The sequence below is a fragment of the Mauremys reevesii genome, linkage group 15 (assembly GCF_016161935.1).
Source record: "Mauremys reevesii isolate NIE-2019 linkage group 15, ASM1616193v1, whole genome shotgun sequence".
NCBI classification, from domain to species: domain Eukaryota; kingdom Metazoa; phylum Chordata; order Testudines; family Geoemydidae; genus Mauremys; species Mauremys reevesii.
The window spans coordinates 8,434,214-8,459,699 of record NC_052637.1 but is presented as its reverse complement, the minus strand read 5'-3'; the positions used below and the strand labels follow the sequence as shown (position 1 = coordinate 8,459,699).

Genomic DNA, 25,486 nt, shown 5'->3' with positions numbered 1-25,486 from the left:
GTCATTTTCTGTATTTACACCCTTAACTGGCCAGTTGTTTCTGTTGTTTGTGTTACTGTTTAATGCTTCAGCTGAGAAAGAAGCTATTTAAAATAAATCATAAATCCCCAGCAGATGGCAGGAGCACTCAGAATCATGTGCCACACCTCTTGCAACTCTTTAAAATCTATCTATCTATCTATCTATCTATCTATCTATCTATCTATCCTCATACACACATCTATCTATCTATGTATCTATCAACTGAGTAGATTGCGGGTTGACAATGTCCATATCAGGATCCTGATGCTGCAAACAAATACTTATGCCTGTGAAGAACTTGTCTCAAACACCTCTCAGGGATGGTCTAGACCAGGGGTCGGCAACCTTTCGGAAGTGGTGTGCCAATTCTTCATTTATTCACTCTAATTTAAGGCTTCACATGCCAGTAATACATTTTAATGTTTTTAGAAGGTCTCTTTCTATAAGTCCATAATATATAACTAAATTATTGTTGTATATAAAGTAAATAAGGTTTTTAAAATGTTTAAGAAGCTTCATTTAACATTAAATTAAAATGCAGAGCCCCTCGGACCAGTGGCCAGGACGCGGGCAGTGTGAGTCCCATTGAAAATCATGAGGCTTATTTCATTCCTGTGCAGTCTTCAAAGGGGGAAGTAGACTGGAAATTTCAGAGGATACTTGTCAAGGTTCCTTCCCCACTCTGAACTTTAGGGTACAGATGTGGGGACCTGCATGGACACTTCTAAGCTTAATTACCAGCTTAGATCTGGTATTGCTGCCGCCATTCACAAGCACTCCCTTCCTTGGGTAGCCTTGAGAAACGTCACCAATTTCCTGGTGAACACAGATCCAAACCCCTTGGATCTCAAAACAAGGAAAAAATCAATCAGGTATTTAAAAAAGGCTTTTAATTAAAGAAAAGAAAGGTAAAAGAAACCCTCTGGGAGAGATTAGCATACCAGCTACTCTCACAGACAACAGATTCAAAACACAGAGGATGTTCCCCTGGGCAAAAACTTTAATACACACAAGAATACTCAAATTTGATAATTCCCTTAATGGTACCAAGACAAGTTACAAAGAAAATAAACAGAAACCTATTTATTCCTTTCTAAAACTTACTACTCTGATAGGAGGCTGGTTCCTTGATCTTTTTCACTCCGGCTGAAACTGAAACTAGCAAAGGAAAAAACCCTCCTTCCTTTTGAAACATCTTGTTCCCCCATGGTCCCTCTGGTCAGGTGTCAGCTAGGCTAGGTGAACTTCTTAACCCTTTACAGGTAAAAGAGGCATTAACCCGTAACTATCTGTTTATGACAATACTAAAGGAGTTTGATGCCAAATGCTCATTGAAATTCAGTGGTGTGTTGGCACATCACTTCCTTTAATTCCTTTGAAAGTTTCATCTTAAATCAGGAGATCTAGATTCTGCTCTAAGGTCTCCCACTGACGGTGTGAGTTTAAATAAGCTACACAACCTTTGTGCCTCCCAATGTCTCTGTCAGCTGCAGTCACTATGACTGGTTTTATTGAGCCAAAGGGAGTTAGGCATCCAAATTCCATTGAAAGTTGCTCTAAAAAATTCAGTTGTCATTGAAATTTGTCAGATTTTTCTTGAAAAGAAACCTCCAAAAAATTCCAGGAAAAACATTGACAAACATGAAAATCATTTCATGAACAGCTAGACTCACCACCCAGGGTACTGAGTTCTTCTGATCATCTGGCCATTTAATTTGGTGCATGAATGGGAACTGAGTTCTTCTGAAAATTCTGGCCTCAGGGCATACAAGTAAATTATATCCCAGGTCCAGTGCTGGGCAAGATGATTTCTGACCTGCTGTGAAGCACCAAGTATTGATTATTGCCCAAAGCCACTAAGAAGGTCAGTGGCAAAATCAGGAGCCAAGGCCCAAGGGACTTGGGATCCTAAATACCTTTGAGGACCTTGACCTGAACCAAGTTTCTGAATTCCTATCTAGTGCACTAACTGCCTTAGACTTTTGAAAATAAAAGTCAAAATATGTAATGTTTGTGTGCAAATCATAGAATCATAGAATCATAGAATCTCAGGGTTGGAAGGGACCTCAGGAGGTCATCTAGTCTAACCCCCTGCTCAGATCTGGAGTCCTTCAAGGATGCAGAAAAATAGCAGCATTTGAAAATATGGCTCAAATTATTGTGAATATTGCCTTAATAGTATCAAGACAGCAAATATAAATGTTGAAGGATCTCAGAAATGACATGGACATGGCATATAAGGAAATGATGCATTGTAGACACCAACTTTGAACTCACTAAAATCTCCAGGAGCTGCAGGAACATAGCAGCTTTTGTCTTTTTTCTTTAATACTGGGATCAGAGTTTAAGTTATTGTTAATGTTCTCTAATAAACACACACATACACATACTAATGTGCACATTGAAACATACCCAATAATGCACATTTACAATACACGACAACATAATGCACTCGTACAACATTTTAAACTGATAAACACAATTTTGTGCATTCACAAATGCACAACAGTGCACCATGAGAAACATATCCACATTAGGTACATTCTCAGTTCAGATCTGTAAATCTGAGAATGCAGTAGCTGTTGGGTGACTGGTGGGACATGAGACTGGTTGGACACAGCCCTTGTCTGAGTGAGGCAGATCTTCAGGGCACACAAAATGCCATCTCATTCTCTCTCTCTCTCTCACACACACACACACATTTTGACACATAACCCCTCTTTCTTTCTTTCTTAGTTTCCTCCCCATCTGTCTGTCTGTCCATTCTTTTCCTTTTATAATTTGTACTTCAGTAGCACCCATTGTGCTAGGAGCTGTAGAAACAGAAGATAATTATGGCAAGTACTCCACTTTGGGAGACCATAAGCAGCTTGAACAGGTAGGTGTCGGAGCAGGCCAGTTTGATAACTTGTGGGATATCACAGTAGAAATTGTCCAGGACATTTGACCCACAGAACGGTAACTGAAGGACCAGTCCAATCTGAATTGCAGAGTGAGCCAATCCACCCATCCATGTGCCTGCCACTAACCCCACACACACACCCCGGTTCATAAGAGTCAAGTATTGCAATGGTTTATGGATGGCCACGTACCTATCGGTAGCCATCACCACAAGTAAAAAGACCGTAGCTCCAGCAATGAAGTGGAAGAAGAACATCTGGAGGATGCACTCATTGAATGAGATGGTTTTGTGCTGGGAGAGGAGACCCAACAGCATCTTCGGCACACTGACTGTAGAATCACTAATATCTATGAAAGCTAGGTTGGCCAGCAGGAAGTACATTGGGGTGTGGAGTCGGTGGTTGGAGATCACGGTGGTGATGATGATGAAGTTACCCAGTCAGGTTGTCAGGTAGACTATGGAAAAGATGATGAAGAGGAATCGCTGCAACTCAGGACTTTGGGTGAGGCCCAAGAGGACAAATTCTGTCACTGTGGCAGTGAGGTTCTTCTGCTCCATTTTGTGTCCTTAAAATATACCTGGAAACAGAAGAAAAATAATAATAATTAATAAAATGTTTTTATATTTTTTCCACCTTTAAATTACTGATATTAAATCAATGTTAACTCCACCTTAAGAAAGACATTGGTTGTGGGTAATTCCTGATTTTCCTAAACACTATCTCCGCAGTACCACTGCAGGGGAACCCTGCTTCGGCAGACCCTAAGAGCTACCCCATTGGGGATCTGCATGGAGTGCTTGGGAGTGAAGAGGAGTGGTTTGCTCATCAAAGAGGCACTAGCTAACTCCAGTCTGAATTCATCTTCCTGCAGCCCTGGTGGTGCAGTGCTCTCAAGGTCTGTAGAGTCTTCTTGGAACCTAGAGGTTCTGCATTGGAAAGGATAGGAGTTGCAAAGGGTTGCACTTAGGTAGAGATTCGCAGAGTCCAGGAGTTCTCAGCCTGAGGGTCACAAACAAGTGTCAGAAGGTCATTATGACCAGATTGACCTACCTATATGGCTACATGGGAGTAAGGTCCCAACTAGATGGGATGGGAGCTGGATTGGAAAAACTTGAGAGCCACCAAATTAAGGGATTCAGATGCTGAATGTATGGCCTCAATACCAGAGGTGCTGAGCATATTAACATTTTCCCTTTATAGTGGCTCATCCACCAAAGAGATTCCATCTTACAGACTGATCTTTTCTGAGGTGAGCAGAAAAGTTGGGTCACTGTGTTTCAGTGCCTGTGGATTCTGCTGCTGAACTTTAAATGCTGAACCAGCATTTAAAAATTGTGAACACAATGATGTCCATGTATGCGCTTAGCCTGAGATGTTAAAACCCACCCAGAGGATGTGGACATCTGATTTTCATTAAAATTTTGGAAAATCTCTAGAGCTGCTTGAAAAAGACATTATTTCCAGAAAAATCTTTCAAAGGAAAAACATGATATTTTTGGTTCAAACTTTTTTCACAGGGATTTTTTTTAAATGTGACAAAATGTTAGTGTTCATTTCATTGCTATTCAAAACCCAGTTTGTCTTTAGATCCCTTTCATAGTGACATTTTAATTTTGATTCAGCATTTGAAAAAAACCAAATTCTAGTTTTCAGTTTTTGGTGTTTGTATTCTCCATATCCTCTCATGCATTTTCTCTCCCATTTTTAGTTTGCCATTGGAAAATGGGGGGGGGGAGGAGGAGGGAAGAAAAAAGTTTGAGAAGGTGAAAAAATGGCTTTACTTTACTTTTTGCCCATTTGAAAATGTAAAGACTGAAATTTTTGGTTCAAGGTTTCATGAAACAAGTATTTTTCTTTGAAATATTCAGATGATTTTTTAAAAAAATATATTAAAACAGATTTCCCATCCACAATTTGTTGACAGAATTATGTATTTACTTATTTATTCATCTGTTTCTGTAAAAGAATGTCAACCAGCTCTAAATGGCAGTAAGATATGCTATGAGCAGTGTAGGGGGATGGTTTTGTGGGTAAACCACTAGCCTTGGGCTCAGAAGAGTGAGATTCGATTTCTGTCCTGCCACAGACAATCTTTGTGCTCATGGATAACTCACATCCCCTCCTGGTGTGGGATTTTCCAAAGAGAATAAGGAAGTTAAGTGACCAATTCCACTTCATCTTCCCTTTGATCAGTACATTCCTAACCTCTCCAGAGTCCTTTGAATATCACAAACTCGGTGCCTCAGTTTCCCTATCTGAAATGGGGGTAATTCTGCAGCTCCCCTGCTTGGCAGGAGGGCTGTGAGGCTCAATCCTCTAATGACCATGAAATACTCAAGGTACAATGGCGATGAGGTGGATAACTTTGGGGGGAAGGCAGTGAAATTGTGGGGAGGAGGCATTGTCCACCAGCATCCTGTAGACCTCAGAGACTCCCTACTTTGATGCAGCTTTTAAGGTTTGGAGATTTACTGGGGACATGTCCAAGGACTGAACTCAAGGTATCTTGATGTAAAAGCATGACCCAAATTAAGTGACCACCGCTGTTAGGTCAGCTGCTGTAGGAGACCCATAAATCTCTGTCCATGCTCATGCCAATCAAATAGAGAGGCACACTGCATTAGCATGGGCTGCACCTCGATCCCTGTTAGACACGTGGCTTTTGAACATTTCAGGCACTTTTAGGCTTTGAGTTTCCAAGGAGACTAAGAGAGTTAGGTGCCCAGCTCCTGTTGAAATTCTGATAGCTTTGAAATCCCAGACTAACGCTATTAGACAGCTAAAACAGGTAAGCTTTTATAAAAGCAAGAAGCCCACAATGGGAATCTCACTGTGGTTTTATCTGCATATCCGGACACTTCCCTGGGCTCCTTCTCACTGTCATTCACACCTTCACACTGTCCCAGTGACATCTATCTCAGATCTGAGCAGCTTACAGCCCTGCCATGGGAGAAACCTAGTCTGAGAGAGTTAGGCACAGGAAGAGGTCAGATGACTCTGTGAGTGTTAAATGTTATCTCCCCAACCAGGTCATTCTTTCTTTATCAGTGGGGTCTCCGAGCATCTGTCCTCCTTATAATAACAGTACCTATCCCTAGTATCACATTGCAGGTTTTATGAATCAAGAGTCAATACCTTACATGACCTGCCATGTCTGTGATCTCAGAGCCAGCTGCCTCCAAACGATCGAGGATGGCCTGGGAAGTCAAACCTCAGAGGTGATCATTGTGGTCCTGAGCAGCAGAGGAAGAAGACCTCATCCCAAGGAGGACAGCCCCAGAAATCTTTCCCTTATATGCTTATTTACCCCACTAAGGCTGATACTAAGAGCAAAGAGTTTCTGAAATACCCTTGAGCTTTGGTAGGCACAATCAAGAAAGTTGCTGCTTTGGAGATTTGGGGATTCGTTCACAAGAGTAGTCGTTAATAACTTCATGGCATTTTTCAGTCTCTTTATGTGTTTATTCTAACCATGCAAACTTTAGAGGCTTTGAAAATTCCTTCCTGAGAGTTAAAATGCCCAAGAACACCAACAGCACAAAAAGAAGAACTCCACATGGACTCCTTCTGAGGGTCGAAATGACAGTCTGGACCTATACAATGAATGCTTCCGCCGACGTGCACAGGCAAAAATTGTGGAAAAACAACATCGCTTGCTTCATAACCTAAGTCGTGCAGAACGCAATGCCATCCACAGCCTCAGAAACCATCCTCACATTATAATCAAAGAGGCTGATAAAGGAGGTGCTGTTGTCATCATGAACAGGTCTGACTAGCAAAAGGAGGCCGCCAGACAACTCTCCAACAGCAAATTCTACAGGCCACTTCCCTCAGATCCCACTGAGGAATACACTAAGAAACTGCACCATCTACTCAGGACACTCCCTACACTAACACCGGAACAAATCAACATACCTTTAGAGCCCCGACCAGGGCTATTCTATCTACTGCCCAAAATCCACAAACCTGGAAATCCTGGACGCCCCATCATCTCGGGCATTGGAACTCTCACTGAAGGACTGTCTGGATATGTGGACTCTCTACTCAGACCCTATGCCACCAGCACTCCCAGCTATCTCTGTGACACCACTGATTTCCTGAGGAAACTACAATGCATTGGTGACCTTCCAGAAAACACCATCCTGGCCACCATGGATGTAGAGGGTCTCTACACAAACATCCCACATGCTGATGGAATACAAGCTGTCAGGAACAGTATCCCTGATGATGCCACAGCACAACTGGTTGCTGAGCTCTGTGCCTTTATCCTCACACACAACTATTTCAAATTTGATGACAATATGTATCTCCAGATCAGTGGCACCGCTATGGGCACCCGCATGGCCCCACAATATGCCAATATTTTTATGGCTGACCTGGAACAACGCTTCCTCAGTTCCCGTCCACTCACGCCCCTTCTCTACCTACGCTACATTGATGATATCTCCATCATCTGGACCCATGGGAAGGAGACTCTGGAAAAATTCCACCACGATTTCAACAGCTTCCACCCCACCATCAACCTCAGCCTGGACCAATCTACATGGGAGGTCCACTTCCTAGACACTACGGTGCAAATAATTGATGGTCACATTAACACCACCCTATACCGAAAACCTACCGACCGCTATGCCTACCTTCATGCCTCCAGCTTTCATCCCGGGCACACCACAAGATCCATTGTCTACAGCCAAGCTCTGAGGTACAACCGCATCTGCTCTAACCCCACAGACAGAGACCAACACCTACAAAATCTCCACCAAGCATTCTCAAGACTACAGTACCCGCACTAGGAAATAAGGAGACAGATCAACAGAGCCAGACGTGTACCCAGAAGCCTCCTACTGCAAGACAAACCCAAGAAAGAAACCAACAGGACTCCACTGGCCATCACATACAGTCCCCAGCTAAAACCCCTCCAGCGCATCATCAGGGATCTACAACCCATCCTGGACAATGATCCCACACTTTCACAGGCCTTGGGTGGCAGGCCAGTCCTCGCCCACAGACAACCTGCCAACCTGAAGCATATTCTCACCAGTAACTGCACACCGCATCATAGTAACTCTAGCTCAGGAACCAATCCATGCAACAAACCTCGATGCCAACTCTGCCCACATATCTACACCAGCGACACCATCACAGGACCTAACCAGATCAGCCACACCATCACCGGTTCATTCACCTGCACGTCCACCAATGTAATATATGCCATCATATGCCAGCAATGCCCCTCTGCTATGTACATCGGCCAAACTGGACAGTCTCTAAGGAAAAGGATAAATGGACACAAATCAGATATTAGGAATGTCAATATACAAAAACCTGTAGGAGAACATTTCAACCTCCCTGGCCACACAATAGCAGATCTTAAGGTGGCCATCCTGCAGCAAAAAAACTTCAGGACCAGACTTCAAAGAGAAACTGCTGAGCTCCAGTTCATCTGCAAATTTGACACCATCAGCTCAGGATTAAACAAAGACTGTGAATGGCTTGCCAACTACAGAACCAGTTTCTCCTCCCTTGGTTTTCACTCAACTGCTGGAACAGGGCCTCATCCTCCCTGATTGAACTAACCTCGTTATCTCTAGCTTGCTTCTTGCTCGCATATATAAACCTGCCCCTGGAAATTTCCACTACTTGCATCCGAAGAAGTGGGTATTCACCCACGAAAGCTCATGCTGCAAAACGTCAGTTAGTCTATAAGGTGCCACAGGATTCTTTGCTGCTTTTATAGAATAGAAAAGATTTCTAACCTGGAAGGTTGTGGGCTGGCCAATTCCAGGAAAGGTCCTTTCACTTTAGAATTGTTTTGCAACAGAATCTAAATTGGTTGATGTCTTCGGCTTTACACCAGCTATACTGTTCTCCAAGGTTCTCTATTTATTTATCTATGTAGGTGCTAACTATATGGTCTTCATCACTACAGCAGATAAACATGGATTTTCAAAAGCACTTAACAGGCTCAATGGGTATTGATCAATGGCTACAGGCCAGTCAGCCTCACCTCAGTCCCTTGAAAAATCATGGAGGGAGCAGGTCCTCAAGGAATCAATCCTGAAGCACTTAGAGGAGAGAAAAGTGATCAGGAACAGTCAGCATGGATTCACCAAGGGCAAGTCATGCCTCACTAACCTAACTGCCTTCTGTGTTGAGATAACTGGCTCTGTGGATGAGAGGAAAGCGGTGGATATGTTATTCCTTGACTTTAGCAAAGCTTTTGATACAGTGTCCCACAGTATTCTTGCCAGCAAGTTAAAGTAGTATGGGCTGGATGAATGGACTATAAGGTGGACAGAAACTGTCTAGATTGTCGGGCTCAACAAGTAGTGATCAGTGGCTCCATGTCTAGTTGGCAGATGGTATCATGTGGAGTGCCCCAAGGGTCAGTCCAGGGGCCGGTTTTGTTCAATATCTTCATTAATAATCTGGAGAATGGTGTGGACTGCACCCTCAGCAAGTTTGCAGATAACACTAAACTGGGAGGAGTGGTAGATATGCTGGAGGGTAGGGATAGCATACAGAGGGACCTAGACAAATTGGAGGATTGGGCCAAAAGAAATCTGATGAGGTTCAACAAGGACAAGTGCAGAGTCCTTCATTTAGGATGGAAGAATCCCAAGCACTGCTACAGACTACGGACTGAATGGCTAGGCAGCAGTTCTGCAGAAAAGGACCTAGGGATTACAGTGTGTGAGAAGCTGGATATGAGTCAACAGTGTGCCCTTGTTGCCAAGAAGGCTAATGGCATTACCAGCAGATGGAGGGATGTGATCATTCTCCTCTATTCAACATTGGTGATGCCTCATCTGGAGTACTGTGTCCAGTTTTGGGCCTCACACTACAAGAAGGATGTGGAAAAATTGGAAAAAGTCCAGCGGAGGACAACAAAAATGATTAGGGGGCTGGAGCACATGACTTATGAGGAGAGGCTGAGGGAAATGGGATTATTTGGTCTGCAGAAGAGAAGAGTGAGGGAGGATTTGATAGCTTCTTTCAACTACCTGTTCTCAGTGCTAGCAGATGACAGAACAAGGAGTGATGGACTCAAGTTGCAGTGGGGGAGGTTTAGGTTGGATATTAGGAAAAAACTTTTTCATTAGGAGGGTGGTGAAGCACTGGAATGGGTTACCTAGGGAGGTGGTGGAATCTCCTTCCTCGGAGGTTTTTAAGGTCAGGCTTGACAAAGCCCTGGCTGGGATGATTTAGTTGGGGATTGGTCCGGCTTTGAGCAGGGGGTTGGACTAGATGACCTCCTGAGGTCCCTTCCACCCCTGATATTCTATAATTCTATGATTCTAAGATTTTAGGAGCACAAGTCCCACTGAAAATCACTGATACACCTGGATTGCAGATCGGTTGAATAAGAAGAGGCCTTCCTTTGCTTAATTAATTTTCACAGTCAAACAACAATTTAACTCCTTAAAAGTTATAAATATAAGAACTGCCATAGTGGGTCAGACCAGTGGTTGATCTAGCCCAGTATCCTGTCCTTCAGTAGTGGCACATGCCAGATGCCCCAAAGGAAATGAACAGGACATGGCAATTATCAAATGATCCATTCCCTGTTGTCCACTCCAAGCATCTGGCAGTCTGTAGCTTAGAGACACCTAGAGCATGAGGTTGCATCCCTGACCATCTTAGCTAATAGCCATTGATGGACATATCCTCTATGAATTTATCTAATTCTTTTTAACCTAGTTATAGACAAAATATTTCACAAAAATTTTAAACAACATTTGCATTTCAAAGGTTTCAAAAATAACTATTCTTTTAAAAATAAATATTTGTGACATATTTGACTAAATTGATTAGGTTTTGATTTTTCAGTTTTTTTTCTTTTGTTGGTTTGTTACTACTGTCTCCTTTTAATCTTTTTGTACTTTCTAATCTTTTTCTAATGAGAAATGAAAGAGAGGAAGAGAAAAAGGCGAAGACTAATAAACCCAAAGAGTGAATTAATTATATTTTGATTTTATGCTTTTTATTTTTATGCCTCAAAAATTCTCAAGAACGTATTAGAATATTTTCACTTTATTTTCTAATTTCAGTAAAAAGCCACCTTATTTTAAAATCCTCATGCCAGTAAAAAAATATTCATGATACATAATGTTTTCAACATATTTAAAAATGTTTTTGTCCCCTTCACACCCTGTCTCAGTGCTCCTTTGTAGCCCCGTCCTCCTCATTCTCTGCCCCCACTCAGCTCTGCTGAAAAACATTCCTTTATTATTATTTTTTTTACATTCCTGTTGTCTTCATTCATTATATACAGGTGTACTTGATTTGAAATTCATTAACAGTTTTTTTTAAGACGTTACTGCCAGAGGTAGTTGCTAGCTATTGTCTTAGAGCCACATTGGCTAGGAGATCTTACAGGAGTATACATAGTCTTAATTCATTTTGGATCTGAAAAGCCAATTCTGATACACATGGAGGGTCCATCTTTTCAGGAAAGAGAGACCCTTTTTAACTATTTTTCACTACAGAACTTTCTTTAGTACATCAAATATGAAAATATAGAACTGCTTGGGAAAGGAAAAAAAGCCAAATTTTCTTTGAAAAGTTAACACATCTATTTTTATTTTTTTTCCTCATATTGTAAAAATCTCATAACTGCTTCTTTCTTTCTTTCTTTCTTTCTTTCTTTCTTTCTTTCTTAGAAAAAAGGAGGAAATGTAGAAAAATTTAAAACTAAATATATTTAGGAAAGAAAGTTGCTTTTTTCCTTGAAAATAAAAATCTAGAAAATATATGAAAACATTTTATAATGTTATTTATAGATTGCCAGTGAAAAGGACACTATAACAAATCCAAGAAAAAATGTTTCCCTCCTCTATTTATAACTGCACTTTTACATCATGATTAACACAAAAGGCCACGAAAGACGAATTTAGTTTAACCTGTGAAGTCATAGACAGAAATAGAAATATTATATAACAAAATTGAAACCAATTAATTATTAAAATAATATCTCAGTGTTATTAAAGCACTCTGATATGAAGTCACATGATAAGCGTGGATAAATGGTATATATATAAAAGGAAGAAAAGAATAAGCCATAAAGCAAAAGATTGCTCCTATTCACCTGCTGAAATATTTTATAGTAATTTCCTCACCACAATCAGTACATTAGTTCTGATACACACTTTACTGAACAGATCTTTTTTCGGAGAATGAACTGATTTTCATGAGTTCCTCATTAGTTGAAATCATTCTTAGAGGGATTTCAGCCAGCAATTCTCAGTGTCAAAAACCCAACTGGTGGAAGCCAATTAGGAAGGATGCCCCCATTTCCTCCTGCTGGGAACTGACCCATTTACCCTCATGGAGCTATGTCTTATTTATACCCACTGCTTTTTTTACTTACATAGAGGTTCTTGCCCTCAGTCTATAATGTGTTTGTGAGCACAGATTCTCTTGAGTGTGCAGTATTTGATTTCTTTTTACTCCGCACACTTTTCACATGCCACATATATCTGCTGTCTGATACAGTGCACAAATTAGATTTTTAACACAAATGTAAAATTGGAAGATCAATTATGTCTCTCTTTCCCTCCCCGAGAAGAGCATTCTCCTCATCAGTCTCTTAATGACCTTCTTCATCTCGGCGTTTCTCAATGTGTAGATCATCAAGTTCAGCATCGGGGTGATTACGGTGTAAATGACAGATATCACCTTGTCTAGCGTGAACTGCTTGAAGTGCCGAGCATAAATGAAGATGCTGGGTATGAATTGTAAACACACCACAGTAATCCGGGTTCCACAGGTGGACAGAGTCTTGCGCTTCCCTTCCATGACATGTGTCCTGATCTTGACTAAGATGACAGTGTAGGAAATCAGCAGAATGATGAATATTATTATGAGCAGCACTCCAGCATTGAAGATCATCTGCCATTCAACCAAGTGAGTGTCGGTGCAGGCCAGTTTGATGACTTGCGGGATATCACAGTAGAAATTGACCAGGACCACAGAACGGCAACTGGAGGAGCAGTCCAAGCTGAACAGCAGAATGAATCAATCCACCCAGCCATGCATTTAACACTAACACTAACAAACCCCGGTTCATGATAGTCAAGTATCTCAGTGGTTTATAGATGGCTATGTATCTATCGATTGCCATTGCCAAAAGACAAAGCCCCATAGCGCCTCCAATTAAGTGGAAGAAGAACATCCGGAGGATGCATTCATTGAATGAGATGGTTTTACTCTGGGTGAGGAGACCTGAGAGCAATTTTGGAGCATTTACTGATGATTCACTGACATCTAAGAAAGCCAAGTTGGCCAGCAGGAAGTACATGGGGGTGTGGAGCTGGCGGTCGGTGATCACGGTGGTGATGATGGTGAAGTTTCCCAGCCAAGTGTTCACATAGATGAAGAAAACGACAACGAGGATTCGCTGCAGCTTAGGATTCTGAGTGAGACCCAAGAGGACAAATTCTGTTACTGGGGTGGTGAGATTCTTCTCCATTTATTACTTGCAAAATGTGCCTGCAGAAGGAACAATGATGATAATGATTATGATATAATCCCACTGCATTACTGATATCAAATGAATATTAACTCCATCTTAACAAAAAAAAACACTTGCTTGGTAATTCCCTTTGTTTATTAAATTCCACTCTCCCCTCAGGCCCGTTTGTGAGTAACTCTAGCCTGGTCTACACTAGGCGTTTAAACCGGTTTTAGGAGCGTAAAACCGATTTAATGCCACACCCGTCCACACTAGGAGGCACCTTATATCAATTTTAATGGCTCTTTAAATCGGTTTCTGTACTCCTCCCCGACGAGAGGAGTAGCGCTAATATCGGGATTAACATATCGGAATAGGGTTAGTGTGGCCGCAAATCGACGGCAGTATCCCACAGTGCACCACTGACCGCTCTGGACAGCATTCTGAACTCGGATGCACTGGCCAGGTAGACAGGAAAAGCCCTGCGAACTTTTGAAATTCATTTCCTGCTTCCCCAGTGTGGAGAGCTCATCAGCACAGGTGACCACGCACAGCTCATCTGCATAGGTAACAATGCAGTCTCCTGAGAATCGAAAAAGAGCCCCGGCATGGACTGCACGGGAGGTACTGGATCTGATCGCTATATGGGGAGAGGATTCAGTGCTAACTGAACTGCGTTCCAAAAGACGAAATGAAAAAGTATTTGAAAGAATTTCTAAGGCTATGACGGATAAAGGCAACAGCAGGGACTCAGTGCAGTGCAGAGTGAAAGTTAAGGAGCTCAGACAAGCCTACCAGAAAACCAAAGAAGCAAACGGAAGGTCCGGGGCAGGTCGAAAAACATGCCGCTTCTATGCTGAGCTGCATGCAATTTTAGGGGGCTGCGCCACAACTACCCCACCCCTGACCGTGGATTCCGAGGTGGGGGTTGTAATCTCTGCCATGTCTGAGGATTATGCAGACGGGGAAGATGAAGATGAAGAAGAGGAGGAGGACCTAGCAGAGAGCACACAGCACTCCGTGAGCCCCAGCAACCAGGAGCTTTTTCTCACCCTGACGGAATTACCCTCCTCCCAGCCCTCCCAAGCAACTAGCCCAGACAATGACGCCATGGAAGGGACCTCTGGTGAGTGTACCTTTGCAAATAGCAAACATTGTTTTTTAAGCAAGCGTTTTTTAATGATTGATTTGCCCTGAGGACTTGGGATGCATTCGCAGACAGTATAGTTACTTAGAAAAGTTTGTTAACATGTCCGGGGATTGAGAGGAAATCCTCCAGGGACATCTCGATGAAGCGCTCCTGTAGGTACTCCAGAAGCCTTTGCAGAAGGTTTCTGGGCAAGGCAGCCTTGTTCTGCCCACCATGGTAGGACACTTTACCACGCCATGCATGTAGCAAGTAATCAGGTATCATTGCATGGCAAAGCATAGCAGCGTATGGTCCCGGTGATTGCTGGCATTCAAGAAGCATCCGTTCTTTATCTCGCTGTGTGATCCTCAGCAAAGTGATATCGTTCAGGATAACCTGGTTAAAAATCAGGAATTTAAGTAAGAGGGATGGCTATTTTCCTACTGGGTTCGTGGACTGCAGCAGCTTAAAAAAAAAACCTTTCCTGCACGTAGCCAAGCGGGGGGAGGGGAGGAGTGAAATGCCGATGATCTTTTTTGTGTTTGGTCACCGGCGATCTTCCCCAAGCTACCAGCCACGCAGTGGGTGGGGGGGTGGGAAGGGTGTTGATTAGCAGGGAGCTAGCGTGGTATTAGCCATGCATTGGGGGGAGGGGTAAATCACTGCAGAAGCCGAAAGACAGTGGCTTACCATGGCTGCATGCAAGTTGAATTCTGATGCCTGGACCTGTGTCTGTGAGATCTGTAACTCCAGAGCTGCAGGCGCTCATTATTAAGATGAAAAATGCGACCTTGTAGGGAAATCACATGTGCTATGTAAGGTGAATAGTGCTGTTCACTGTGAAAGAGTATAACCATTGTTCTGTAAAATGTATCTTTTTAAATATTTCTCTCCCTCATGCAGTTGCAAATATTTCAAGCGTCCCTCCTCCATCCCAAAGGCTAGCACAGATAAGGCGGAGGAAAAAGAAGACGAGAGATGAAATGTTCTCGGATATTATGGAAGTTACACGCAATGAAAGAGCTCATCTGAATGAGTGGAAGGACGTGGTATCAAATTACAGGAAAGATGCCAGTGAACGTGAGGACAGGAGAGACACCCGAGATGAGAGGTGGCGGCAGGAAGACTGGCAGGAAAATCAGAGGTGGCGGCAGGAAGATCAGTGGTGGCGGGATGCAACTCTGGGGCTGCTGCATGATCAAACTGACATGCTCCGGCGTCTGGTGGAGCTTCAGGAACGGCAGCAGGATCACAGAGTGCCGCTGCAGCCCCTGTATAACCACCCTCAACCCTCACCATGTTCCATATCCTCCTCACCCAGACGTGTAAGAACGCGTGGGGGGAGGCTCCGTGCACCCGCCCACTCCACCCCCGTGGACAGCCCAACCAGAAGGCTGTCGTTAATGTGAAATTTTTTTAATGGCCTTCTCCATCCTTCCTATCCTCCTCCCAAACCACACCCTTACTTCTCTCCCTCTTTTTATAATGAATTAATAAAGAATTCATGATTTTTAAACGAGAGTGACTTTATTTGCATAAGTAAGCTGTACTCGAAGGGGGAGGGGGAGTTGCTTACAGGGAATGAGTCAATCAAGGGGGGTGGGTGTTCATCAACAAACACAGCAGTCACACTGTACCCTGGCCATTGATGAAGCTCGTTTTCAAAGCTTCTCTGATGCGCACCGCTTCCTGGTGTGCTCTTCTAATCTCCTGGTGTCTGGCTGCGTAATCAGCGGCCAGGTGATTTGCCTCAGCCTCCCACCCCGCCATAAAGGTCTCCCTTACTCTCACAGAGATTGTGGAGAATACAGCAAGCAGCAATAACATAGGGGACATTGGTTTGGCTGAGGTCTGAGCGAGTCAGTAATGTGCGCATGTGCGCCTTTAAACGGCCAAATGCACATTCCACCACCATTCTGCACTTGCTCAGCCTGTAATTGAACAGATCCTGACCACTGTCCAGGCTGCCTGTGTATGGCTTCATGAGCCATGGCATCAAGGGGTAGGCTGGGTCCCCCAGGATAACGACAGGCATTTCAACATCCCCAACTGTTATTTTCTGGTCTGGGAAGTAATTCCCTTGCTGCAGCCGTTTAAACAGAGTAGTGCTTCTGAATACGCGAGCGTCATGAACCCTCCCTGGCCATCCCACGTGGATGTTTGTGAAACGTCCCTTGTGATCCACCAGTGCTTGCAGCACCATTGAAAAGTACCCCTTCCGGTTTACGTACTGGGTGCCCTGGCGCTGCGGTGCCAAGATAGGGATATGGGTTCCATCTATCGCCCCCCCACAGTTAGGGAATCCCAGTGCAGCAAAGCCATCCACTATGGCCTGCACGTTTCCCAGAGTCACAACCTTTCGTAGCAGCAGCTTAGTGATTGCTTTGGCTACTTGCATCACAGCAGCTCCCACAGTAGATTTTCCAACTCCAAATTGATTCCCGACTGACCGGTAGCTGTCTGGCGTTGCAAGCTTCCACAGGGCTATCGCCACTCGCTTCTCCACTGCGAGGGCTGCTCTCATCTTGGTATTATGGCGTTTCAGGGCAGGGGCAAGCAAGTCACAAAGTTCCATGAAAGTGCCCTTACGCATGCGAAAGTTTCGCAGCCACTGGGAATCGTCCCACACCTGCAACACAATGCGGTCCCACCAGTCAGTGCTTGTTTCCCGGGCCCAAAATCGGTGTTCAATGGATAGAATCTGCCCCATTACCATCAGGATCTCCAACGCTCCGGGGCCCGCGGTTTGAGAGAATTCTGTGTCTACGTCCTCATCACTGTCATCGCTGCGCTGCTGTATCCGCCTCCTCCTAGCCTCGGTTTGAAGGTCCTGGTTCAGCATAGACTGCACGAGAATGCGTGAGGTGTTTAAAACATCCACGATTGCGATATTGAGCTGAGCAGGGTCCATGCTTGCTGTGCTATGGCGTCTGCACAGTTCACCAAGCAAAAAAGGCGCGAAACGGTTGTCTGCTGCTTTCAGGGAGGGAGGGGTGAGGCTGTACCCAGAACCACCGGCGACAATGATTTTTGCCCCATCAGGCACTGGGATCTCAACCCGGAAATGCCAAGGGGCGGAGGAGGCTGGGGGAACTATGGGATAGCTATGGGGTAGCTACCCACAGTGCAACGCTCCAGAAATCGACGTTAGTCTCGGACCATGGACGCACACCACCGATTTAATGTGTTTAGTGTGGCCGCGCACACTCGATTTTATACAATCTGTTTTGCAAAACCAGTTTATGTAAATTCGGAATAATCCCGTAGTGTAGACGTACCCTCTGTTTCAGCAGAATTTGTGAGCTCCACCAGTGGTCATCTCCAGTCCTGGGGTCCTTGGGAGTGAAGAGGAGCAGTCTACACATTGAGACAAGCCCTCTGCTAACCACTGTCTCCATTCATCTTCCTGCAGCCCTGATGGGGCACACCTCTGACGTTCCACAGATTCCTGATGGGTCCTAGGGGTTCAGTGTAGGGAAGATTGTGGATCACAAGGAAAGTGCTTCTTCATGGGGGTCTCAGATGCAAAATGGGAGAGAGCTAGATCTTCACTAGATAGTCCCAAAAAAACACATCAATGAAATATTTGGTTTTTTGAAAAAAAATGTGATTAAATAAGCAAAGAAATTGTATTTCCCTGACATTGAAATCAAAGTTTTCATTTCAATTTTAAACATGATTTTTTTTCCAAATTTCAAATTCTGCATGGAATTTTCATTTTGATTCCTTTTTTGGGAAACAAATAATATTTTTCAATTTTAATAATTCTTACCTCTTTTTAGTGTTTTTCATATGTAGCTCTCAAAGCACTTTACAAAGGAAGTCACTTTCATTATCCCTGTTTTAGAATTGGGAAACAAGGCCCAGACAGGGGAAATGTCTGTTTGCTGTTCTCCTCACTCACTTATGCTCCTCTAAAAATAAAAACCTATATCCAAAGATCCACGTACCCACCCCTCTCCCTGCAATTACAATGCATATCGCTAATAGAATGTTGCAGATTTTTTGCGATGGAGTATTGTCATGATGAAAGGCTTTAATGGCACCATGTATGATCTATGGAGAATTGCAGAGGTGGTTGTCACTATGGCAGTGCTAATCAGATGGCTGGAGCTCTATGTGTCCCACATTTTTCCCCTTTTGGTTTTCTGATTTCCCCTAAAATCAACAGGGCTCTGGCCACTGATGCCTAAAACATTCCCTGAAGATTTGGAATTGATCAGTTGTGGCATTCCAAAGTTTTTGCGTTACAGACAGACAGAGAAATGCTGTTGAGTTGAGTGTGAGACATTTCAGATCTTACCCAAATATCATGCTGTCAGCCAATCCTTAGGAAACTAATTAAAATTTATAAAGAAAAGAAAAGAAGAGAGTTATAACTGGCCTAAGGTTTCATTTTTTATAGCTGAAACGGGCTGCCAAGTGTTTTGAGCAGAGCATGTGACTGGGGATCCTTCTCTGTTGAGCACACACTGACCCACCACTTTGAAGTTAACATTCCATTTCCTATGCGCACACAGCTAATTTAGTTACACTCATTTCCATAAAACAATTTGCCGGTCCTGGGAGTAGTAGTACTTCCATGGGAGTAGTAGTCTCCCAGAGTGTTGGTCTCTGAAGATATCTGTAAATAAAAGGTGGTGGGAACAGATACAAACAAGAAAAGGACACAGGTGCTGCACTTCAGTTGCTCTCTGACTGCATATGTGGAGGGGCTGGGAGAAGGCACCGCTACCGTCATATATCACCAAAATCCCCATTGAAGGTAAGTGGATTTTTGCTTCATTGAAATGTATAGAATGGGGCCCAAAATGTTTTTGTTTCATGGCCAGATCAAAAAACACATGTATTTTCATAAGCTCCTGTCACTAAATTCATGGCCTCTTGCAAATGCAGAGGATGTGCCTTGTTCTTCTTTCATTAACAAAAGCTTTACAAAAGTACAACTACATTGACTTCAGTGGTGTTACTCTTGATTCACAGCAGAGCACAGGGAGACCTCCCTCTGGCCCAGTCTAAGACTAAGTTCCCTTTGTGGATCTAGCCTGCAGTGACCACGACCTGATACAGGTGTCACATTGTTGACCATTTTGCAGCAGTTACCATGGCATTTGAGATACTGCAAAAACAAGATCCTCTGCTGTTGTAATACAAGGTGGCTCTATGGAAGTCATTTGGGGCTCAAACCACGAAGGGACTTAGGTATTGCAATGTCTAACTTTTAGGCACTTTGTTCCTGATTTATCAAGGTATTTAGGTACCTAGGCCTTGATTCACCAAGGGATTTAGGTGTTGTGATGATCAGAGTCATCTTTTAGTTGCCTTCAAAATCACTGGGATTCACGAAGCCTTAGTTTGGTGCTCAGGCTTCCCGTACAATGAATGCAGGGAGACAGGTGGCTGAGAATGGGATTCACAAAGTCCGCATGCTGCATGGCTCCTTGCCTAAGCTAGCCAATGAGAGGTGCCAAGCAGGGGGCGGGTGTTAAGCCCCACCCCTTTCAGGGAGTTCTGCACCCACCTCAGCTGTGAGCCCTCACCTAGAGATTGGCACCTAAGATGTTTCTTGCAAGCGGTGGGGAAAAAATCCCTCCCTCATTGCTCTTAGCCCAGTAGTGGTCCGTGTGCTCACCTAGGAAACCATGGGTTCAAATCCCCATTCTGCAGGGGCAGAAGTGGGCTGAACAGGGCTCTGCCACCTCCCATGTAAGTCTCTAACCACTGGTCTATGGGATGTTCTCATGTGGGGCCCTCTCAATCTCTCCCATTCGTGTAGTCCCACTTCAAAAATAAATAATTAAAGCATCACTGTATGGGGGGACAGATCCAAAGTCTTCTACATTTGAGGTAAGGCCTCTAACCCCCATGATACAGAGTCATTCTCATGCAATCTCTCTCTCCTGCCCCCCAAGCGATATGATTTTTTCTATTCCTCCAAAGCTGAATGGCTTCAACAGGACAGACTGAGGGAGCTCCAAATCTGAAGACTTTATAGCTCAGTGGTTCAGTCCCTCATCTGAGAGGTATCAGATTCCTATTCAGCTTCCTTCTCCCCCTCAGGGTATGTGGGGCTAGAACTAAAGGTAAGCACTAGGCTAAGGTTATAAGGAAGGCCCAGCCCCTCTCCTGCTTTTTATTTGGATTTTTGAGCACATCCTACCAGATCAGGCCCTGAACACTAGGTAGACAGAGGAACACCCACCTTCTCCCAGTCTGGAAATTTGCGCTGGGGCTCAAGCGGATGATAGGGCTCCAGATCCCCAAGTGATGCTGCAGCGCACATGCCCAGAGACAGAAACATAGACATCTAGGGAACATTTACACTGAGAATTTAGGCACTGCATGAGTTTAGGGGCCTTAAGGATTCAGCAGCTGAGCAGGGGTTTTATTACTACAAGGGGGTGGGCCTGGGAGGCCTCCCCTTCAGTCCAGTGGTTAGTGTAGCAAGCCTGGCTGTGGATGAATCCAGTTCAGTTTCCCCCTTCTGCCTGAAAAAAGGAAGGGTTTGCCCAATAGAATCTCTCTGTTGGATGCCCAAGCTGCTGCACAATAGACCCATTCCCACTCCCTTTGTTGCTCAGTGTATATTTAATTATTTCATACAAAGTGGAACAGCTTCTACGGGAGAGATAGAGACATTCATCTTACAATATCCCATAGCCCAGGGTTAGGGCACTCACCTAGGAGGCTAGAAATCCAAGTCCAAATACCAACCGCACATCACACAGGGAGGGGAACTGAACTCAGGTTTTCTACATCCCAAGTGAGTGCTTCAACCCATGAGATAAAAGTGATATAGGAGGCCTCACCTGCCCCCACCCCCATCATTTTGTGTCTGTTTAGGTGTGCTCTGATACCACCTACCAGATCAATCCCCACAGGATAGGCAGGTGGTGCCACGCCTGCTCTGAGGACCCCATTGGGGCTTAGGGATCAGACAGGCACCCAGGCACTTAGACCAAGGTGGCCATGCACCTGCTGACTGGCAGAAACTAAAGAGCCTTGGGGACTTGGATGTTGGAAAGTCAGGCATCTAGGGATTTTAAAGGCCTACAGGGTTAAGCAACAGGGGTTTTGTGGAGCTCAGTGGCGCTGAAATGTTGGATTTAGGCACCTACAGTAGCAGTTAGATGCCTAAATCCTTTTGTAGCGCACACTAATTTCAGCTCCCCCAGGATCTGGATATGGCTCTTACCTATTCTACAGATATAGGAATGTAAAAATGTACACAAAGATTTGAAGTCTATGGAAATACTTTATTGTTTTTGACATGCTATATTGTCACTTGACAGAGAAATTGCCATGCAGCATCAGCCCTGTGGTTCTTCTAGTCCAGGCACCCTTCTCCAGGGGTAGACAGTATCAGCTGCTTCAGAAAAAGGAAAATTATAGGCTAAATTGTGAGGAAAAATTCATCCTAGCACAGGCAGTCAGTGGTTGGCTCATGTCCTGAAGCATGAAGGTCTCTATAAATGATAAAGACATTTTAGAATTCTGTTAGTCTCCATGTCTGAATGATCTCCTGAGCCACCAACATGCACATGATTAGAGTGTTAACTAGAGAGAGAGGTGATAGTGACAGACAAGTAGAAAGACATAGACAGACAGATGAGTTGTACTAGATGTCCACCTACATGTCTCAAAAACTCATTGGTTCATAGCTGTGTTCTTTCTCTGTGTTGAAATGCAAGGTTCATTTTGTCAAGGATTTGTGGCCCATAGTCCTTCTCAAAGCTTCTTTAACGTCCTTGTTCCTAAGGCTGTAGATGAAGGGATTCAACATGGGGATGACAAAGGTGTAAAACACAGATACTGCTTTCCTTGGGTAAAGAGAAGATAACCAAGTGGGCTGGGCGTACATGAAAGCAGTGGTCCCATAAAATAAAGTAACAACCAACATGTGAGAGGTGCAGGTGGAGAAGGCTCTGTGCCTGCTCTCAGCAGAACGAATCCTGAGGACGGTGGAGATTATGTAGATGTAGGAGATGAGCACAATCAGGGAAGTGCTCGCTATGATGAGGCCACATAAGGTAAACATCACAAGATTATTGATGTACGTGTCACTGCAGGAGAGACTGAACAAGGGAGGGCCATCACAGAAGAAATGATCGATCTCATTACGCCCACAATAGTGCAGGGTGAAGGTGAAGCCTGTTTGCACCATGGCGTTCACACAGCCACAGATATATGACCCTACCACCATCTGAATGCAAACCCTCTTGGACATGATGACGGGATACAGGAGCGGGTTGCAGATGGCAGTGTATCGATCATATGCCATCGCTGCCAGGAGGAACCCTTCGGTGGCGAGGAAGAGACAGAAGAGGAAGAATTGGGTGGCACATCCGTTATAAGAAATGATTTTGCTACCTGATAGGAAGCTTGCCATGGCTTTGGGGGCAATGGTGGAGGTGAAGCAGAGGTCTAAGAGTGACAGGTTCATGAGGAAGAAGTACATGGGGGTGTGAAGGCGAGAGTTGACTGCAATGATGAGGACCAGGATGGTGTTTCCCAGCACGGTTACTGTGTAAATCACCAGAAACAAGACAGAGGGGATCATCTGGCATCCTGGACCGTTTCCAAACCCTAGCAGGATGAATTCCATGACTGCTGTGCGGTTCCACTCTCTCACTGGCGCCATGGCTGTTAAATCCTTTGGAAAAGGCGTGAGATAAGGATTAAAGAAGAGGCAAATGAAGAAGATGCAATGACGGGCTTCATGAAAAGAGGGAGGATGGTCATGTGGAATAGACCCTGGTCTGAGACTCAGCGGATCAATGTTCGTTTTCCAGCTCTGCCACAGACTCCCTGTGAGGCCTTGGCCCAGTCACTTGGGCTGGGATTTCCAAAGCAGCCAAAGGGAATTGGGCACTCAACTCCATTATATTTCAATAGGATTTAGTCACCTAGGACCAGATTTTTGAAGATATTTCTGTGCCTAGTAGAATTTTCAAAAGCATCAAGGAACCAAAATCTCATTGATTTCAATGAGTGTTAGACATCTCGATGCTTTTGTAAAATCTCACTAGGCTCCTAGATTCCTAGATTCCAAGACCAGAAGGGGCCATTCTGATCAATATCTTTAATCCTAAATGCCCAAAATCCGTAAATTTTGTCCTAAATATCATTAAAAATAAGGGGTCTAACCATTAAGCTCTTCTGAAAACTCTGAGATTTGATATTTCTGCTCCTTAGTTCCCAGTCCTGAAAATGAAGATAATAGAGGATGTGTGCTAATAAAATCACTAATATTTTGGAATTGCTCAAATGCTACCATGGCAAGGGATAAAAAAAAGTACCTTGTAAGTGATTTTCAAAATGAGACACCCAACTCCCTATTTACTTTTTATAATATTTGCATCCTTAATTCACAGTTCTATTTAAAATTTCATCATAGATTTGATGGCAAAGCTGCCTTTGACTTGACTGTAAGCAGATAAGGCCCTCGTTATCCAAGTTAAACAAATTCCTCATAAAATTTGAGTTGTTCTTTTGGAAGGCATCTTTTCTAGACTAGCAGCTAAATTAACCCGCTATTCCTTACAGATGTAATACAAAGCACATCTCTTTGGCCAAGTCATGCACTTACGGACTAACAGGATTTTTGCTATAAACTGTGGACATATCAGTTGGAAGTGACAGATTAGGAGAAAGACCCGGGTGTACTTGTCAGTCACAGGATAACTATGACCCATCAATATGATGTGGCCATGAAAAAGGCTAATGCAATCCTAGGATGCATCAGGAGAAGTATTTCCAGGAGAGACAAGGAAGTGTAATTACCATTATACAAGGCACAGATGAGACCTCATCTGGAATACTGTGTGCAATTCTGGTCACCCATGTTTAAGAAAGATGAATTCAGACTGGAACAGGTACAGAGAAGGGCTACTAGTATGATCAGAAGAATGCAGACCCTTCCTTACAAAAGAAGTTTTAAGAAGGGGAGGGATAGCTCAGTGGTTTGAGCATTGGCCTACGAAACCCAGGGTTGTGAGTTCAACCCTTGAAAAGGCCACTTAGGAATATGGGGCAAAAATTGGTCCTGCTAGTGAAGGCAGGGGGCTGGTTTCAACAACCTTTTGAGGTCGCTTCCGCTTCTAGGAGATTAGTATATCTCCAATTATTACCTTTAAGCTTGACTTTCTTAGCCTAACCAAATGAAGGCTGAGGAGAAATATGATTACTCTTTATAAATACATCAGGGGGATAAACATCATGGAGGGAGAGGAGGTCTTTAATGGCCAATATTGGCCTTAGAACAAATGGATATAAACTAACCATCAACAAGTTCAGGCATGAAATTAGATGAAGGTTTCTAACCATCAGAGGAGTGACGTTCTGGAACAGCCTTCCACGGGGAGCAGTGGGGACAAAAAACCTAACTTATGAAGGGGATTGTATGATGAGACTGCCTATGATGGCACGTGGCCCATATGCAACTGCTAGTAGCAAGTGTTCTCCAATAGCCAGAAATGGGACACTAAATGGGGAAGGCTCTAAGTTACTATGGAGAATTCTTTCCCAGGTGTCTGGCTGGTGCATTTCTCCACTTGCTCAAGGTCTAACTGATCTCCATATTTGGCATCAGGAAGGAATTTTCCCCTGGCCAGATTGGCAGACCGTGAGAGTTTTCGCCTTCTTCTAGAGCATGAGGTGTGAATTAATAGCAGGGTTGAACTAGAGTAAATGGTGGATTCTCTGTAACTTGAAGTCTTTAAATCATGATTTCAGGACTTCAGTAACTCAACTCAAGGTTACAGGTCTATTACAGGAGTGGGTAGGCAAGGTTCTGTGGACTGCGACGTGCAGGAGGTCAGACTAGATGATCACAATGTTTCCTTCTGGCCTTAAAATCTGTGAGTCTGGGTCGGCCTGCGTCCAGTATTATTCAATATTTTGATTAAAGACTTGGATAATAGAGTGGGGAGTATGCAGGGGGTTAGACTCGATGACCTTTGCGGTCCTTTTTAAACCTAT

The 25,486-nt window shown here is 43.9% G+C and overlaps 1 protein-coding gene and 2 pseudogenes across 1 annotated transcript; all 3 read right to left on the bottom strand.

The window, feature by feature from the left end:
• Positions 1 to 2,827: 2,827 nt before the first annotated feature.
• Positions 2,828 to 3,481, bottom strand: LOC120383537 (annotated as a pseudogene).
• Positions 3,482 to 12,464: 8,983 nt separating this feature from the next.
• Positions 12,465 to 13,395, bottom strand: LOC120383834 (annotated as a pseudogene).
• Positions 13,396 to 22,199: 8,804 nt separating this feature from the next.
• On the bottom strand, positions 22,200 to 23,147 carry LOC120383536 (olfactory receptor 12-like). The gene has a single exon (XM_039501699.1). The coding sequence runs from the start codon at positions 23,145 to 23,147 to the stop codon at positions 22,200 to 22,202; it is 948 nt and encodes a 315-aa protein (XP_039357633.1).
• Between the last annotated feature and the right edge of the window lie 2,339 nt (positions 23,148 to 25,486).

What these genes read in the sequence shown, in the direction of transcription:
- LOC120383536 (XM_039501699.1), bottom strand. Translation starts at nt 23,147, where the DNA reads ATGGCGCCAGTGAGAGAGTGGAACCGCACAGCAGTCATGGAATTCATC.